The 18,919-nt window shown below is 46.1% G+C and overlaps 1 protein-coding gene across 1 annotated transcript; it reads left to right on the top strand.

The window, feature by feature from the left end:
* The first annotated feature begins 239 nt into the window (after nt 1–239).
* On the top strand, nt 240–18,813 carry LOC124685320 (G patch domain-containing protein TGH homolog). The gene is made up of 17 exons (XM_047219665.1): nt 240–392; nt 820–910; nt 991–1,085; nt 2,271–2,374; nt 2,521–2,582; nt 2,673–2,747; nt 3,086–3,234; nt 12,242–12,317; nt 12,389–12,472; nt 12,570–12,647; nt 13,123–13,261; nt 14,036–14,522; nt 14,635–14,907; nt 14,983–15,099; nt 15,485–15,694; nt 16,828–17,726; nt 18,616–18,813. Exons 1-16 carry the CDS (start codon nt 255–257, stop codon nt 17,605–17,607), a joined length of 2,958 nt encoding a protein of 985 aa, XP_047075621.1. The 5' UTR covers nt 240–254; the 3' UTR covers nt 17,608–17,726; nt 18,616–18,813.
* The last annotated feature ends 106 nt before the right edge of the window (nt 18,814–18,919 follow it).

Here is an 18,919-nt window from a genome sequence, read left to right as displayed (position 1 = left end):
TTTTTATTAACTCAGATTTTGAATAAAAGTGAAAAAAATTCAAATTTGGAAAAAAAAACAGAAAAGAAACAGCATAAAAGAAAGGAAAACCGAAAAAGCCAAAAAAAAAACGCTGGGCCGGTCCAACACCAAGATGGATGTGCGGCATCTGGTAGCCACCGGCCCGCTCGGTGTCCCGTTCCCCGTCCCGAACTTGTCCAGCAGCTTCGCCTCCAGCGAGGCCTAGGGCTTGCCACTCCCCGTCTCGCGCGGCCATGGCTTCCAACGACGACGGCCAGGACCTTGTGGTCTACGGCACGCCCATCGAGCGGGAGGAGGACGTCTCCGCCCGCAAGCGCCGCGGCGTCGCCGAAGCAGGCCAGCTCCGCACCCTCCCCGCCTGGAAGCAGGAGGTCCCTCCCCCACACATCTCACTCAATCTCCTCGTACCCTTAGTATAGGCATATTTGTTCTCCTTTCTATCCGGTTAATTAATTGCTAGCGCGTTGGTTGCTAATAGGGGTCATCTACGATTACTAGCAATTTCGTAGTTTAGTAGTGATTCCATGCTAGCTTATACATCTGGGGCTGTTTATTCAAACTGAGTTGGGGATTCTGTTCCAGTTTAGGGATTTAGAAGCAATTGCTCTTCTACTAAGGGTTTGTGGCGAAACCGTGTTTTAGTGAGCTATATCTTTTGAGTTTTCCTTTTTTTTGTTACCAATTTGTTATTGGATTTCTCTTCTGCTAGCATTGTCATGAAGCATATGATTTACTTTATTAAGTGATTATTATGCCCTTACTTTCTTTACTGAAAGTGAGATTGTAATGTGAGTGTAGGTGAGGGATGAGGAAGGGCGGAGAAGATTTCATGGTGCATTTACTGGAGGCTTCTCTGCTGGCTTTTACAATACCGCCGGCTCAAAAGAGGGTATGCTGTCTCAAGCTACAAATTCTGATATGTGGAAAGTACCATGGAAGAAACTGATCTCGTTGTAAACAATACTCCAGGATGGGTGCCACAGACATTTACATCGTCACGAAAAAGTAGAGCTGAACATAAAAAGCAAAGCATATATAACTTTCTTGATGAGGAAGACATCAAGGTATGTAATATTTTTGTTCTTCTGCTCCTCACATTATTGCATGGAAAATTAATCTTATTGATAGTCAGCACAGATCACAGACTGTTTTGTTCTATTTTAAATTAAGGTATTCCATTTGGATTGCTTGATGTTTTGGCTTCTGAGGGCTTACGACATACACATCATGTTCTAGTCATTTAGTGAGGAAGAAACAGTTAAATGAAAACGCTTCTATTTTCTGGGTATCCCCTCTTTTACAAGTAAAGTTTGGCTTGTAAAACACATTGTTCCATGACTGGGAGTACAATGATAAACAACAAGATTTTTAATTTTCACTATCTGCAAACAAGTTTGGCATGTGTATGCATGTTATTGTTCAGCTACGAGCTGTTGGACTAAGTAATTAACCTGTAAGATCCATTAACCTCTGCCGGCATACAATGAGCTGCATCGTTGATCCTCTGTCTTGGAGACAATGATACCACCGCCACCATGCACTCTAGCAAGCACCCTGCTGCTTCTGCCGATCTCCTCCCCTGACCTACCCTGCTACTGTAGTGAGGAGTTGTGGCTGTGGTGAGGGAGATGAGAAGGCTGTGTGCTGTTTTCTGCTGTTGTGGGGAAGAAGGAGAGGAAGAGATGGGAGGTGTTGCAGGAATCAGGTCATGTGACTAGTAGTTGGGCTTTTGGTCCATGAAGACTCTTGTGTTGCACTGTTGCATCGATAGTGGCCTATCTTAAGAATATCCATTTGTGTTGTAATATGTGTGCTGTTTATTTTCTTGAAAATAATGATAATATCTATCATCATTTCTGTGTTCCTATTCCTACAATGTCTAATGCATCACCTTAAGAGCTTATAATAGTTTGGTTCGAGGCTGGGTGCCTTGCCTTGCCTTACCACCTTAAAAGACCATGGTAACATGTGCATCCATTTACAGATGCTTGCGGTAAAAGTATCTCTAGTGCAGTCGATACCTATCGGAGAAGCAAAAGATAATTGTCCTTGTAAAATATCTCACATTTCTTAGAATGATAAGCATGTATCAGTGCTTCTTGGTCTGGTATCAATAGACACATTTGACTGAACCTGACAGTCCAAGAGTGTCTAATTTTTTTCATTTGGCATGTACTAGTGATTTCACTGGATAAATTTTATCCATGGAGATGGAATTGATCTGTTGAGAATTTGGGCACCACTTGCAGGATATGGGAGGTAATGCCTTGGAAACGTCCCAACAGTATGATACATTTGGTTTTACAGCTGCAGAACAGGCCAGAAAACAAGCATCCAAGGAACAAATTGAGAGGTTAGCTTCTTTACATTCTGTGCTACTGGTTGTGTAACTGACATGATGCAGAGTTAGCTTGGGTGATGTTTGGTTGGCTACCACACTTTGATAGATATATGTATTTAAAAACACTCATCGTTGGTTTGTTGCATATCTATATGCAGACCATCAGCTATACCTGGACCTGTTCCGGATGAATTGGTGGTCCCTGCCACAACCTCGATTGGTTTGTTTCTATGTTGTTTTATCTTTTCAACATGTGCATCCTTATATGCATTTTTCAGATAAAAGTAATATCTTTGCTTCATACGAGCAGGTGTGAAATTACTGATGAAAATGGGCTGGCGTCAAGGTCGTACCATCAAAGATGCGCATGCCGATTCCTTATATGGTATGCATTGCAGTCTATTAATTTTGAAACGCTCACAGTCGATATATGGCACAAAATTGAACATTGTCCCGTGCAGCCTTCAATAATTTTGTCATAACCAGCCATTTGCATCCAAAGTGTGGCACACAATGTAGTCAGAACGCTCAGTTCGTACAGCCATGAATGTCCTCTTGTACCAGCTTCAGCTTCAGCTGCAGAAAATCCGAGTTCACAAATTATCTTAGTCCAGAGATATTACCTGTTCAGAGAAATCCACTCTGCTTCTGAAATACTAGTGAAATAATGGTTAGAAACTGCTAGTGTATTGTTCTCTAACTATTTTTTGCTGGTGCATACAGAATCACGCAGAGAAGCTAGAAAAGCCTTTCTTGCACTCTCTGGTATCAGTAATAACGAGGACCAAGATAAGGTTTCTTCCCAGAAATCTAGAGTGGACGAAAATGTTGCAGAATCATTTGATGATATGCGTGCTTCTGGAAATACTCCAGTAAGTAGGACAAGTGTATCTTTGTGCTTTATATGTTTCAGTCAATACATTTCCTTGTTCAACTGTATGTCAGCATTTCTCTTGTAATGTTTCACTTTTATTTTTATTTTTCTGAGATTCTTTGGGATGCATTAACTTGTTTGCTGGACATTCTTTTCTCCAACTTAAATGAACTTGTTGTGATCTTTTCCTTGTATCTGCTAGTTATTTTTATTCCTGATAGATCTGTTTTTTGAGTGTTGTTATACACTGCATACAGCGATTCCAAAAGGAAACTATAGAATCTGATTTATTATTAAGTTGACTGAGCAAGGCTTTCATGGAATCACATTTTTAGGTCCTACTACCTCTGGTCCTATTTAATTGACGCTGCTTAACACATGAAACTGTCTTCCGTATGTGTACCACCTGCGTCAATTTAAACCGACCGGAGGGAGTACTAAGTACTGCTTCTAAACCAATTCTCTTATTTCCTACTTTTCTTCGCCACGAAGGAAGATAGGGATAGGGTAGCCATGGTTGTGCCGCACGCATGCCGGCTCCGACGGTGTCTGCGTTCACGCCGAGGTTGAGGTCGAGGGCGTCCCTGCCAACACGTGGAACCTTTCCATGGCAGAGGCGGTCCTTGCTCCGTCGGCCTGGATGGAGCACCTCCACCCGCTCACTCGGAGCCGCGCTGACATGGGCATGCTCCGTCTCTCGGCGTGTTGCTTGGACCCGACATTGATTTCGAGGGAGGTGGACCTGCACGTCGTTGAACCTGACGAGCCGTCGTCGCTGGAGGACGTGGCGGCGCCGGCGCAGGCCGTCGTGCCGCCGCATATCAATACACTGGTTTACCCGCTTTACCCGCTACTCGTTCACGTGACAAGAACTGTCGACTACCGCCGTCACACGCCGCGAGGTGATTCCGACGGACGAAACGATGGTATTGGCGGGCGGACGGCAGCATGGTCGAGGCGGCAGTACACCTACACGAGGGGCATGCCGGACGTGCTGCCCGGGTCCGGCGGGAGCGGAGGTGGCGCTTCGTCGTCGTCTGGTCAAGCTGGCGGGAGTGGGTGGGGCCACCAGGATGCTGGCGTCTAGCGCGGTCATCGATGAGCCGAACTTTGACATGTCGCGACGCGCGAAAAAGCGGCGGTGCGGTGAGCGCAAGGTGCAAGCGCTGAGGGCAAAAGCTATCGTCCAAAGCACCGCCAGCCAGGATGGAAGTGGTGGGGCTGCTGTGAGTGCCTTGCCTTTGGATCCCCTACCATGGAGCTGTTGGTGGTCTAGAGCTCGGTCAATGAGCTCCCCCTGACGGAGACTGGAGATGTGGACGAATTGGAAGCTGCAGAAGGAGGGGAAGGAGGGGAGGCAAGCGTGGGGGGAGTGTTTCGGGTTGGCTCGGTCGTCGTGGTCCTGCCAGCTGCGCCGCGCCAGCCAGCGCCTGAGACGTTGTCCAGAGGTCGACGCTGGATACCTTGGCTGGGCCGTTTGTTCCTGGGCTGGCGCTGGGCCTCGACGCCTTTGCCAGTCCAGAGGGGCTCAAGGAAGCTATGGACCGGGTTGGTGGGCTGGGCCAGGATGGCTAGGAGGATGTGCCGGGCTAGGACCCTGCTCAGGCTGCTGCGCACACAGTGCTGGGCTGTCGCACCATGGTTGTCACAAGCCCAGGTGCTACCAGTGGTGGGTACCGGGACTGTTGGTTCTGATGATGAGACCGTGGACGAGGAGATATAGGTGGATCCACCCCTAGCGCGTGGCAATCGCAACGGTTGACTGGTTGTTACGCCAAACGGTGCATCCTCGGCGGTATGTTGCTTCGCTTCGCCGCCGATGGTGTTCCATAGCGCGCGTCAACCGCCGGCACCACGCCACATGCCACTCCAGCTAGACCCCGGAAACTTGGTGAATTCCTGGAAGCTGCGAAATCGAGCTACTCTAGCCGCAGGCGTAGGTTGGTGGAGCTCAACTTCTAGCCTCGCCGTAGCTCGAGGATTGCAGGTCAGCCAGTCGGTGGCAGCCCTTGAAGCCTACCACAAGATGTACGAGCTCCCCTTGACGGATGACATGATTGAGGCGATCGCGGAGTTCTACGGATGGTCGCTCTCCTCGATCACAGGTTGTTCCCCGCCGTTGTTGGGGATGTCGGGTGGTTGCCTCGTGGAGGCGGGTTTTTTCGGGTGTTGCCAGTTGTTCCAATGTTGTATGAACCTAATTATGGTGGCCAATGCGCGAGGGCCTTAATGATAGCGCACGACGAACGGGTGTTGGGAGTGTTGTGGTTACCACAGGTGCGTCCATTATATGTCTCCAGGAGACGAAACTATCGGTTGTAACTCATGCCATTGTTATGGAAACGCTAGGCGCGGATTTTGATGCTTACTTCTGCTTGCCGGTGACTGACACACGTGGTGGGGTGATTGTGGCATGGGTGAGCAGGGTGGTGCAACTTGATAGCACCCACTTCGGTGCTAACAGTGTCACGGCTAGGGTGTCCCCCCTAGGGGGGGAACCATGGTCGTAGCTGACTTGCGTTTACGGCTCACGGGCTGAGGCTGACAAGGTCGCCTAACTTGATGAGCTTCGCGACATCCGCGTGATTCACCAAGGACCTGGGCTCTGTGCGGCAACGGGAACTTGAAGCGTAGGATGATGGGCAGGTTTTGTCGCTTTCTGAACGACTGCAAGCTCAAAGAGATCTACCTGCACGGCTGGCGGTACACATTGTCAAATGAGCGGGAAACTCTTACTGTCGTTTGGCTCGATCGAGTATTCCGTCACCGTGGCGTCGGAGGAGCTCCAAGCTGCACGTTGCGATGCTTGGCGACGGTAGTGGCGGACCATTGCCCCCTCCTCGACTGCACCACACAATCAACGGGGAGGAAACAGTTCCAGTTCAAGCGTTTCTGGCTGAAGTTGGATGGGTTCAGTGAGGTAGTTTAGGATCCCTTCTGGAGGCTCACCGCAAAGCTGAAACTCACGGCGCGCAGCCTTTTGAGCTGGAGCGACCAGTATCAAACTGTAGCTAATGATAGCATGATAGCGCGGGAGGTGGTGCTGAGGTTGGACATCGCCATGGAATCATGACAATTATCTCCGGATGAGCGTCTACTCCGGGCGCACCTTAAGCATGCCTACTTGGGTCTGGCTTCCTCGAGCGCACGATTGCATGGTTGAGGGAAGGGGACACCAACACAACCTTCTTCCACCAGCACACGGCTTACCGGCGTCGAAGAACTTGATACATAGCATATAGGTAGATGGCGCGGTTGTCTCCGGCCATGTAGCCTTGGCTGAAGCTACCTTTGCGCACTTTGAGGGCTTGCTCGGCACCTCGGTGGACCGCCTTCGCTCGCTGGATTTGGATTTTCTGGGCACCCCCTCAGAGGACCTATCCGAGCTTAAAGTGCCGTTTACGCGGATGAGGTCTGGGAGGTGGTTAGGCACTTACCATCGGGCAAGGCGCCGGGGCCTCATGGCTTCACGGCTGAGTTCCTGCAAAAGTGATGGGGTGTGATCAAGGTTGATTTCATGGCAGCCTTTGACAAGCTATACACGATGTGTGGGCGTGGACAGTTGGTTCTGCTGCCCAAGTGCCCAGATGCAGCGGCGTTGGGTGATTATAGGCCGATTAGTCTTTTTCACATTTTCACCAAGCTAGTGGCGAAAACATTGGCTATTCGATTGGCCCCTCGGCTGGAGTCGCTGGTGGATCATAACCAATTCGCCTTCATTCGCAGACGTTGCATCCATGACAACTTTATGTTGGTCCAGCAGACCGCTAAGTTCCTCCATAGGGGGAAAGAGCCGAGGGTGATGCTCAAACTGGATATTGCTCGTATCTTGGGGGTTCCTCATGGAGGTCCTTTGAAAGATCGGGTTTGGTCTAAGGTTCCATGAGCTTGTATCCATTCTGCTGTCCAACGGCGAGTACCAGGGTGTTGCTGAATGGCGAGCCAGGACCCCCATATGGCATCGGAGGGGTCTGAGACGGGTGATCCCTTGTCAGCATCGCTGTTCGTTCTGATGATGAACTCGCTCAATAGGGTGTTGGTCAAGGCAATTGAGCTGGGTATTTTGCGACGATTGGCGCAACCGAGACTTGGTGACATCGGCTTCGCTATATGCGGATGACGTGGTGTTCTTCTGCCATCCAGATGAGACAGAGTTGCGCGCTGTCCGCGGCATTCTTGAGCTCTTCGGGCAGGCCTCCGGATTGTGCTCCAACTTCGCCAAATGCTCGGTTTCCCCTATTGCTTGTTCGGACGAGGAGGCCGCTGGCGCTGTTGGGCTCATGGAGTGCCAGCTAGCGCCTTCCCGGTGAAGTACATTGGCATCCCGCTTTCCACCAGACGGCTGACAGCAGCATCATTCCAGCCTTGGTGGACAGGCTTGCTAACAGACTCCCCACCTGGCGGGCTTCTATGATGCATCGTGTGGGGCGTCTAGCGATCCTGCTGCACCAGCTGTTGGTACTAAGTCTCAACAAGAAGACGCTTAAACAGGTCAACAAGATCCTGAGGGGGTTCCTCTGGGCCAGGGCGGATGCCAATGGTGGTCCAAGGTGTGTCGTCCACGGTGTCTCGGAGGCCTCGGTATCCCTGACCTAGCTTGCACCGCGATCAGTCGTAGGGTGCACTGGCTATGGAGGATGCGTACTGACCCCATGCGATCTTGGCACGGGCTCGACATGCAGTTCTCGAAGGCGGAGTTGGACCTCTTCGCGGCCTCCACCTCGATGGTGCTTGGCAACGGGGAGTCCGCCCTCTTCTGGGAGGACTGATGGCTGGATGGCAGGTCCGTCAAGGAGATGGCGCCTGAGGTCTATGCGCTGGTACCTAAACGCCGCAGGAAGGCGCGTACGGTCCGCAAAGCGTTGTTGGACCGCACTTGGATCCCTGACGTTGTTGGTGCACCGAGCGCCCTTGCACTTTGGCAGTATGTGCAGTTATGGGGCAGGCTCAGAGGCATACAGCTTTCGCCGGACCAAGACAAGATGGTTTGGCGCTGGTCGACGGATTGTCAGTACAATTCCCGCTCATGTTATGACACCCTCTTCTAGGGGCGATCATCTCAGGATCTTGGGAGCTGAGCTGGAAATCCTAGGTGCCGCCAAGGGTGAAGTTCTTTATCTACCTGGCTTGTCTTGGCCTGTCTTGACAGGTGTTGGGCGAGCGAGAAGCTGGCGCCGCGCGGCTTACCGCATGCGCCCAGATGCCCGCTCTGTGATCAGTCCACTGGGTGTTCCTTCTCTAGGACTGTCTGGTACGAGGTCCTCTCGTCGATCCGATCCATCTCAGGTTCTCCTACGGTTGAGGGTGACTTCGCGGAGTGGTGGTCGCTGGTGGTGCGGACCGCCGCTCACCAGCTGCGTAAGGGCACTTCGTCGATAATCATTCTTACGGCATGGTGGATTTGGAAGCACCGGAATGCCGTGGTCTTCGACAACGCGCAACCTTCGGTGCCATCCTTGTTCAACGACATAAAGGCCGAGGCGCGTCAGTGGGCGGACGTGGAGGCCCGGGGTGTTCGCCAGCTTCTCCCCTAGATTAACGTTTTTCTTTTCTTGGGTTGAGTTGTAAAGCAACTCCGCCTATGCTGTCCCAATATAGCCGGTCCAAGCCCGGGTAAAGGAGGAGGGTTGTGATAGGCTTGGCGAGCCAACGTAAAAAACCCAGCCACTCTTATGGAGATGAAGCCCAAAAGATTTTCGTTGGGGCGTAACCCTCTTAGCGACGCGCCATATCGGAACCCGTCGGGTGTGGTGTCAAATAGGCAAGGGCTGGGTCGTCACCCCCTAGGTGGCGCGCTGTATCTTGATCTGGATACGGTGGCAAGTGAGCAAGGATCGGGTCGTCGCATCCTTAGTGGCGCGCTACATCGGCGCCCGGGTGTATTGGAAAATGAGCAAGGGTCTTTGCATTTGACTCAACGAGTGCGAAGGGTAAGGAAGCTAGCCGAGCCTAGGAGGTTTCGCTTAGGTAGCTGGAACGTAGGGTCCCTGACAGGTAACCTTCGGGAGCTAGTTGATACAACGGTGAGGAGAGGTGTTGATATCCTTTGCGTCCAGTAGACCAAGTGGAGGGGCCAGAAGTCAAAGGAAGTAGAGGATACCGGCTTCAAGCTGTGGTATACGGGAACGGCTCCAAACAGAAATGGAGTAGGCATCTTGATCAACAAGAGCCTCAAATTTGGAGTGGTAGACGTCAAGAGATGTGGGGACCGGATTATGCTGGTCAAGTTGGTAGTTGGGGACTTAGTTCTCAATGTTATTAGCGCTTATGCCCCGCAAATAGGCCACAATGAGAACACTAAGAGGGAGTTCCGAGAAGGCCTAGAGGACTTGGTTAGGGGTGTACCTAGTGGCGAAAAGCTCTTCATAGGAGGAGACCTTAATGGCCACGTGGGTACATCTAACATAGGTTTTGAAGGGGTGCATGGGGGCTTTGGCTATGGTATCAGGAATCAAGAAGGAGAAGATGTCCTAAGCTTTGCTTTAGCGTACGACATGATCATAGCTAACACCCTCTTTAAAAAGAGAGAATCACATCTAGTGACTTTTAGTAGTGGCCACCACAGTAGCCAGATTGACTTCATCCTCTCAAGGAGAGAAGACAGGAATGCGTGCCTAGATTGTAAGGTGATACCTAGAGAGAGTGTTGTCCATCAGCATAAGCTTGTGGTGGCTGACTTCCGCTTTCGACTTCGTGTCCAGCAGGATAAGCGTGCGAAAGCCGCTAGAACGAAGTGGTGGAAGCTCAAGGGGGAGGTAGCACAGGCGTTCAAGGAGAAGGTCATTAAGGATGGCCCTTGGGAGGAAGGAGGTGATGCGGACAATATGTGGATGAAGATGGCGACCTGTATTCGTAAGGTGGCCTCAGAGGAGTTTGGAGTGTCCAGGAGAAGTAGAAGCGAAGTTAGGGATACCTGGTGGTGGAAGAAGAAGGATTGTTTCAGACGCCTGTACCTAGATAGGAGTGCAGACAACATGGAGAAGTACACGATGGCAAAGAAGGCCGCAAAGCGAGCTGTGAGTGAAGCAAGGGGTGAGGCGTATGAGGACCTCTACCAGCGGTTAGGCACGAAGGAAGGCGAAAAGGACATCTATAGGATGGCCAAGATCCGAGAGAGGAAGATGAGGGATGTTGACCAAGTCAAATGCATCAAGGACGGAGCTGGCCAACTCCTGGTGAAGGACAATGAGATTAAGCATAGATGACGGGAATACTTCGACGGGCTGTTCAATGGGGAGACTGAGAGCTGTACCATTGAACTGGACAACTCCTTTGGTGTTACCAGTAGGCGTTTTGTGCGGCGAATCCGGGAGTCTGAGGTCAAGGAGGCGTTGAAAAGGATGAAGGGAGGCAAGGCAATGGGCCCTGATTGTATCCCCATTGAGGTGTGGAGAGGCCTCGGAGACATAGCGATAATATGGCTAACTAAGCTCTTGAACTCCATTTTTAAGAATGGAGACGCAGTATATTAGTACCAATCTTCAAGAACAAAGGGGATATTCAGAGTTGTACTAACTACCGTGGAATTAAGCTTACGAGCCATACAATGAAGCTATGGGAGAGAGTCATTGAGCACCGTTAGACGAATGACAAGTGTGACCAAAAATCAGTTTGGTTTCATGCTTGGGAGGTCGACCATGGAAGCCATCTTCTTGGTACGACAACTCATGGAGAGATACAAGGAGCAAAAGAAGGACCTGCATATGATGTTCATTGACTTGGAGAAGGCCTACGATAAGACACCGTGGCACGTCATGTGGTGGGCCTTGGAGAAACACAAAGTCCTAGCAAAGTACATTATTCTCATCAAGGACATGTACGATAATGCCGTGACAAGTGTTTGAACAAGAGATGGCGATATCGATGACTTCCCGATTAAAATAGGACTACACCAGGGGTCAGCTTTGAGCCCTTATCTATTTGATTTGGTGATGGATGAGGTCACAAGGGATATACAAGGAGATATCCCATGGTGTATGCTCTTTGCGGATGATGTGGTCCTAATCAATGACAGTCGAACGGGGGTCAATAGGAAGGTAGAACTATGGAGACAAACCTTGGAATCGAAAGGTTTTGGACTTAGTAGAACTAAAACAGAGTACATTATGTGCAGTTTTAGTACTACTAGGCACGAGGAGGAGGAGGTTAGCCTGTATGGGCAGGTGGTGCCTCATAAGAATACCTTGCGATATTTGGGATCAATCCTGCACAAGGATGGGGATATTGATGAAGATGTGAACCACCGTATCAAAGCCGGATGGATGAAGTGTCGCCAAGCTTCTGGCATTCTTTGTGATAAGAGAGTGCCACAAAAGCTAAAAGGCAAGTTCTATAGGACGGCGGTTCGACCCGCAATGTTGTATGGCATGGCGCTTGAGTGTTGGCCGACTAAAAGGCGGCATGTTCAACAGTTAGGTGTGGCAGAGATGCGCATGTTGAGATGGATGTGTGGCCACACGAGGAAGGACCGAGTCTGGAATGATGATATACGAGATAGAGTTGGGGTAGCACCGATTGCAGAGAAGCTTGTCCAACATCGTCTAAGATGGTTTGGGCATATTCAGAAGCTCCAGTGCATAGTGGACAGCTAAAGCGTGTTGATAATATGAAGAGAGGACGGGGTAGACCACACTTGACATGGGAGGAGTCGGTAAAGAGAGATCTGAAGGACTGGAGTATCACCAAAGAACTAGCCATGGAAAGAGCCGCGTGGAAGCTTGCTATCCATGTGCCAGAACCATGAGTTGGTTACAAGATCTTATGGGTTTCACCTCTAGCTTACCCCAACTTGTTTGGGAATAAAGGCTTTGTTGTTGTTGGGTTGAGTTGTAAAGCGGGGTGTCTGTCCTCTCGGGGACTTGTAACTATAACCTTCTTATCTATCAATGCATCGAAATGCAAGGCTTTTGTGTTTTCACGAAAAAACTTATTTCATATTCATGGTTGCTTGGTATATTCGCAATTCACATTAAGAAAATATCTGCTGATCTGCTCTATATATTTAGGTGTATGTACTTCATCCAAAGGAGGATTTGCATGGTTTAGGTTTTGACCCATTCAAGCATGCTCCAGAGTTCAAAGGTACCATATTCTGACAGAGATAATCTTTTAAGAAATTTCACAGCTTGATCTAAAATTTGTTCTTTTTGTAGATAGGAAAAGATCGCAGAAGTCAGTAAATAGGGACAGAAACAGAAGTGATGCTTCAGTGAGGGGAAATCTCCTGATTTCTAACTGTATGATAGTCATGGTTCTTTTATACCATTTTCTTTTTTGTTGATATTGCTTAGGTATTTCTGGGGCAAAAATCTTAACTAGTTATTTGATCACCAGCAGGACAATATGCTCCTGGCTTTGGAATTGGAGCACTCGAAGAGCTTGGTGTTGAAGATGAGGATATTTATGCATCAGGTAATTGATTAATCTTCTGGCCATATAAACCATCATGTTAGTACGAGAGGTCTTGATGGAAACACAAGGTTCTGTTAGAGCGAGCATCTGCCTCTGCCTTTCCCATTTCTGAAGGATTAAAGCGCTAAGTCCAATTAAGCGCTAGGCATTTTGCCACCGCTCAGGGCTTAGGAGCGTTTAATTTAAGACTGGCAACATATGATGTTTTTGTGTATGTCACTTCTTACTGAAATGCATTAGTGTGTTAAGGTAGATTCTGAATATACAATTGTTATTTTCTTGTGCCTTCTAAGATGAAGTCTAATTTTGTTCTCTGAGGATGTGTGCTCTCAAATGGAAGCCTTCACGGTTGTGCATATTCAGCTTTATGAGACTTACTATGTTTAGTGTCTGAAGAATATATCTTTTCTTTGCGACAGATTGACCCTTTGATATTTTACACCTGCTGTTCTTTCCTAACATTTGCTGTTTTCAGGGTTCTCTTATGAACTAACGGAAGTTGATATCGAGCCTTCGAAAACATCTGGTGATAGTAAGTTTAAACTTGAAGATAGGAAGAGAGGTGTCTTCCTGAGCTTCAAAATTGCCTCAAATTCGGAGTATAAACTTGAAAGGTTATACTTCTTGGTTATTCATGATGGATTAGCTTGGTTTTTCTTACTTGCTTGAACTTCAGAAATATGAGTTGTTTGAATCCTTCCTTTTGCAGTCATTATGTTAGTTTCTTTTGCTATTTTATATTTTGCTACGGAAACCTGTTATATAACATGACATTTAATTTGGAAGCTGCATGTGTGACTTGTGAACATTTGTACAAAGTAAGTAGTAGATAAGCATCACATGTAATGAAAACCTAATCCTCTGGTAGACAATTATATTACTCTAAATAGGATGGTATAAATTAAATCTAACCAACAGTTTTTTAGTGTATTATGAAATCGGTTTACAGTTTAATTTTAATTTAACTCAAAATAGGTCTAGCGAGCCAATGAAATCCTCATGTTCAATTGTGTCTGGCGATATGTGTTTTTAACTGAATCACATCCTGCTCTCTCTCTCTCTCTGAACTATCGTCAAAGTGTAGAAACTACCCCCAGGTGCGAAACCAGGGATCTACCTCCCTTACTCTGCTCACCTGTCAAAAACATGTTTGTTCACCCTGAGGACCAAGGCTAGTTGACTGGTTCCCTCATTGGTCTCACCATGGTGGAGGCCGCATTGCTGAGTGAAATCAGCAAATAAATGAAAAGATGATACACCTGTTAGCTCCTGTATATGTATACTATATTAGTGTAGGTTATGTGCGGCAAATTAATTTTACTCAACTCCATGTTTCATCCGCTATATATGTTTATCCTATATCATTATCGATATTTGGTGACTTTCAGATTTCACCCTCCTGAGATCCCAGCTGATTTTGACGGCCACCATAAGTTCTCAAGTCCAATTCAGGCAGCTGATAAATATTCTGATCTAGCTCCTCCTGAGGTTCCTCCTCCAGAAGACACTACCTTAAGATTATTGATTGAGGGTTGTGCTGCTATGGTTGCTCGTTGTGGGAAACATATAGAGGATTTCTACAAGGAAAAAAGTAAAGCAAACCCACAATTTATTTTCCTTGATGGGGGAGATGGATGTAGCTACTATGCTAGGAAGTTATGGGAGAATCAACAGAAGTTTGTTGACCAGCAAAGACCTGATTCTGTGAAGTCAAAGCCTTCTTCTGACAAGTTAACAGCTGAGAATCGTGGAAACATCCTTGGTGAAAGGCCTCTCGATAGAAGCTCCAAATCATCTAGCACATATTTTTCTGCAAAGGAAGCTGTTCAATTACAATCAAATCTGGGTGACACCTTTGTCAAGCCAATATCTCTTGTATGTTTTTGTATTGCACTGTTGTACCAATTATTTGTCAGAGCCACATTCCTTTTATTAATTACCTTATCCTAGTCTGATTATGCAAATGTATTATTGTTCTTTTTAACAGGATGGCGTACCAGATTCAAAGAAGCCTTTTAGAAATGAGCCTGCAAAGCAAGCAAGGTTTGAGCAGTTTCTGAAGGAAAAATATCAGGGAGGTCTTCGAATTGCAAGTGTTGTACCTACAAGTTCTATGTCAGAGGCGGACCGTGCTCGTGAAAGACTAGATTTTGAGGCTGCTGCAGATGCAATTGAAAAAGGCAAAGAATATAAGGCTATAGATCCTTTATCAATATTGGGTTTAAACGAGCAACGTTTTGTACCATCAACTCAATCAGAGGTGGGTTAACTTACTTAGGCCCATCGGTATTGTCTTATGTTTTTGCACACATTGATCCTTGATCAATCAATACAGAGCTCTGCAGTACCCCGAGATGAGAAACCCATGTATTTACCGAGGGAGGAGTTCGAATGGCGTCCTTCACCAATACTGTGCAAGCGTTTTGATATTATTGATCCTTTCATGGGGAAGGTAAATTCAAATGATCATATATGGTTTGGGTATGTATTTGTTAGGCAAAGAATGATGGGAAAATGAAGTGTAGAAGCTAAGTACACATGATAAGGACAATAAATTGCTGGCTATTTCTAAAAAGGAACAGGGCCACATATACATTTGGTAGGAGTGTGCCAGTGCAATTTCCCATTTTTGCACAGCTGTAAAGTTCCCCTTCTATTTGCTGTTGGCAGTTTTCCCTCTCTAGTTGTAGACACTCATTAGTTACTGATTTGGTAGCTGAGAGATGTATTAATCTATAGCACTGTCACTCTACTTTGTGTTTTTTTTTGCGTCGAATTGAATATATTTTTAAAATGGCAGTCATGCTGGTATCTGATCATGCATGTCGTATGTGCAGCCAATGCCTCTTCGAAGACCAATAAGCAAGATGGACACCCTCATGTTTATGACAGAATCCACTAAAAGGACAAATGATGATGTGAAGAGCTCAAGTGTGATTTCACAGAACGCTTCTGCTGGAGGAACAGAACAGACAGATGCAGATGTACATGCTAATGACCCTGATATTGTGCCGAGCAGTATGCAGAGGCCTGTTGATCTTTACAAGGTAATGTGTGTTCCCTATCTCCTATACACTTATTGGAAACATTGGCTAGAAGTTCAAGTTTAATTAAAAAAGATCTGAAGGAATATCCTGTTACAGCAAGGTCCTGCTTGGAAAGAAGGAACTCAAAACGTAGGAATAGGAAAAATGCAGGAATTGAGATGTCATGTATTCTGAATTCCTACAGGAACCAAAACAACAGGAAAGTTTAAAAAACGCCGTTGAATGTTACAGGAAAAACACAGGAATTATAGACACAAGTAGATGAAAACATAAGGTGAGACCTCATGTTAGTTTTCCTTCAAAATTCCTGTGGAGTAGCCCATTGCATAGGAAATTTAGATGAATCTTAGAATGCTATTCCTTTGTTCAAAACGGCACCATAGGATCTTTCCTATAGGAATCATATATCCTCCGAAGTTCCTACAATTTTCCTTTGTTTCAAACGGGACCTAAAATGGCATGTTTGATGCTTGCTCTCTTTACTTTCTGCTCTCTAGAATCTTAGAATTCTATTCCTTTGTTCGAAACGGCACCATAGGAATTTTTCCTATAGGAATCCTATCCTCCAAAGTTCCTTCACTTTTCTTTTGTTCCAAACGGGACCTAAAATTGCATGTTTGATGCTTGCTCTCTTTACTTTCTTACTCTGTAATAACATTGACTTTGCCTCTTGTATTGAACAATGCACCAGTGGTGTTTCAATTAAATACTGGTTCGTTTCTACATGCCAAAAGTCCCAATGCACCGTCTCATTTTAAAAACGAAACTTTAGATGAATTTCATAAAAAACATATGTAGAACAGAATCCATATAGAGTACAGCTACCCTATGTATTGGACTTAATAGGTTGATATGCTGTAAAAATAGGCTTAGATACCTAGCTTGATATGACTGATTAAATATTTAAATGATTAAATCCTTAAGTATTGCATGTACAATATATGAAGAATGTGATGTGGTTTTGTTCCTTTCAAGGAGAAAAAACTCCAAACTTCAGTGCGCAATAGTGGAGAAAATGTTACATCACCAAATGCCATCTCATATTATTACCAAACATAGATGTAGTTAAACAATAGCTTAATGTATGGGTTCTGTACCTTTATATTTTACATGTTATTTGTTGTGTGTTGCAGGCTATCTTTTCCGATGATTCAGACGATGATATGGATGAACCTCTTAGCAATAAACCGGTGGATCCAGTGAAAACGAGTGAAGGTGCCAATATGGCTCTTAATCGTCTTGTTGCTGAAGATTTCCTGGAATCTTTAGGTAAAGAACTGGGGCTGGAGGTTCCTGCAGAAAAACCTGCCGTGCCACAGAATGTCTTATTCAGATCAGAAATCCTTCCAACAGCTGATGGAAGTGTTTCTAGGAATGAAAAAACTGCTTGCAGAGAGATAAAGGAGAATGAGATTCCCTTTGACTCGGTGAAAGCTGATAATGCAAATGGAGATGGTTTCGAAAAGCTTGATTCAAAATATGAGAAGCAAGAGCATAGAGCTGAGAAAGACCGGTCACACTCTTCACATCGTCAAGTCTGGAATGGTAGCTCAGAGTCTGATACCGAGATTGCACGACACAGGAGCAGGAAAAGAAGATCACATCATAAAATTAGGAGCGCAACACCAGATTCTGATTCTTCTGGTGAACGGCGCAGGAGTAAGAAAAGAAAGTCACATTCAAGGCATAGAACTGTCCGGAGTAGAACTCCTGATGCCGATTCGTCCAGTGACAGCCAAAAGAATAAGAGAAAACGCCAGGAGAAAAGGAGCCACCGGACCCGCACGCCTGACATTGATTCTAGTGATGAATACAAGGATAAATATGCATCTAGCAGTAGAAAGTCATCAGATAAAGACAGAAGTAGAAAGCGTTCTAGACACCGCAGGCATAGAAGTAGAGACCCTGCATAATGTTCATGATTACAGCTACATGAGTATATGGCTGTAACGGGTGGAGAATTCACAGTAGCTTCTCCGGATGATCGAAGTTTGGGTGGAAGTGGGCCAGATACTGAAGTGGATGTTAGTTAGTAAGTGTTCTAAACCTCTTTGGTGGAAGCCCGTTTACTCTTCTTTAATGTACATGATGTTTTAAGTTGCTCTTGTTACTTAAATGTGGTATTTTATTTCATGTTTCGAGTTGCTTGTTTTATCTTGCACTCCAAAAGCCCAAGAGGAGGCTTTTGTATTCTGTGCTATGGCTATCATGATCCTTACTGGTTGGGCCTTGTTTCTACTGGGACATACCTGGGCACCAGTACTAGGAGTCATGACAGATTTCAAATATGCATTTACAACTTTTCCCTAGTCATCTGTGTTGCTGCTGTCCATACACTAGTAGTTAAATCAGACTGTTGTCAGTGAGTAGCATAATCGACAGATGGTCGCCACGGAAGAAATGTCGTTCGCCACAAGTGAATGTTATGTCGGTGTTGTTTGAGAACCAAAATACAAAAGGCTGCCGATATTGGTTGTGTTTTTCATACGAGAGGTGTTGAGCTTGGCAGGAAACTAGCTGGGAATGGGCCATAGATCTATGGCTACCTCAATATATACTGTTTACATTTACTTGCGTATTTTTGATAAACAAAACATATTTCTAACAGAATCACGAAGTGGCAGGATATTGTGCGTTAGATGTTGCCATTGATCGATGCTTGAGTTGTAACACAGTACTGAACTTGAATCTTTTTAATAAATGGCCGTGTGCATCATCATGATGCAGAAGCCGGGGTTATATCCTCATTTCGAAAAAAAAGATGTTGCCATTGATGCTATTTTGTTAGGAAAGTCTCGAGTTACATGCCTTGTGCGTCTTCAATGTTTTGTTCCTTTTATTTATTTATTTATTTATTTATTTCCTTCACTGCATAACCTGATTGCCTAACTTTATACTGTTCGTTTTGTGTTCTTTTGCAGTTACATTTTCCTATTGCGAATCACCCAAACTATTCAGTGTAGCAGCATAAGTGTCTGGAAGCTTGTTGCACATTAATAACACCTCGTATTCTGATGACGCGGTTTTTGTATGTCGAGTTTGTCTGGAAGCTTGCTGCTCATGCGTTGTCATGAACCTTTTCTATACCAGTGCCTCTTGAAGACCTTGCGAATCTCAAATGACCGGCCTTGTAACTTGTAAGATGCTAATAGGAAAGTAGATATGATGTGGTATTAGAAGTTTCAGAAGTTTTCGCGTTAGAGTTGTATATCATGCTGTCTGTCG

Source organism: Lolium rigidum, chromosome 1, assembly GCF_022539505.1.
Source record: "Lolium rigidum isolate FL_2022 chromosome 1, APGP_CSIRO_Lrig_0.1, whole genome shotgun sequence".
Classification (NCBI taxonomy): domain Eukaryota; kingdom Viridiplantae; phylum Streptophyta; class Magnoliopsida; order Poales; family Poaceae; genus Lolium; species Lolium rigidum.
The sequence above is the reverse complement of the archived record's forward strand: the minus strand, read 5'-3'. Positions and strand labels throughout refer to the sequence as shown.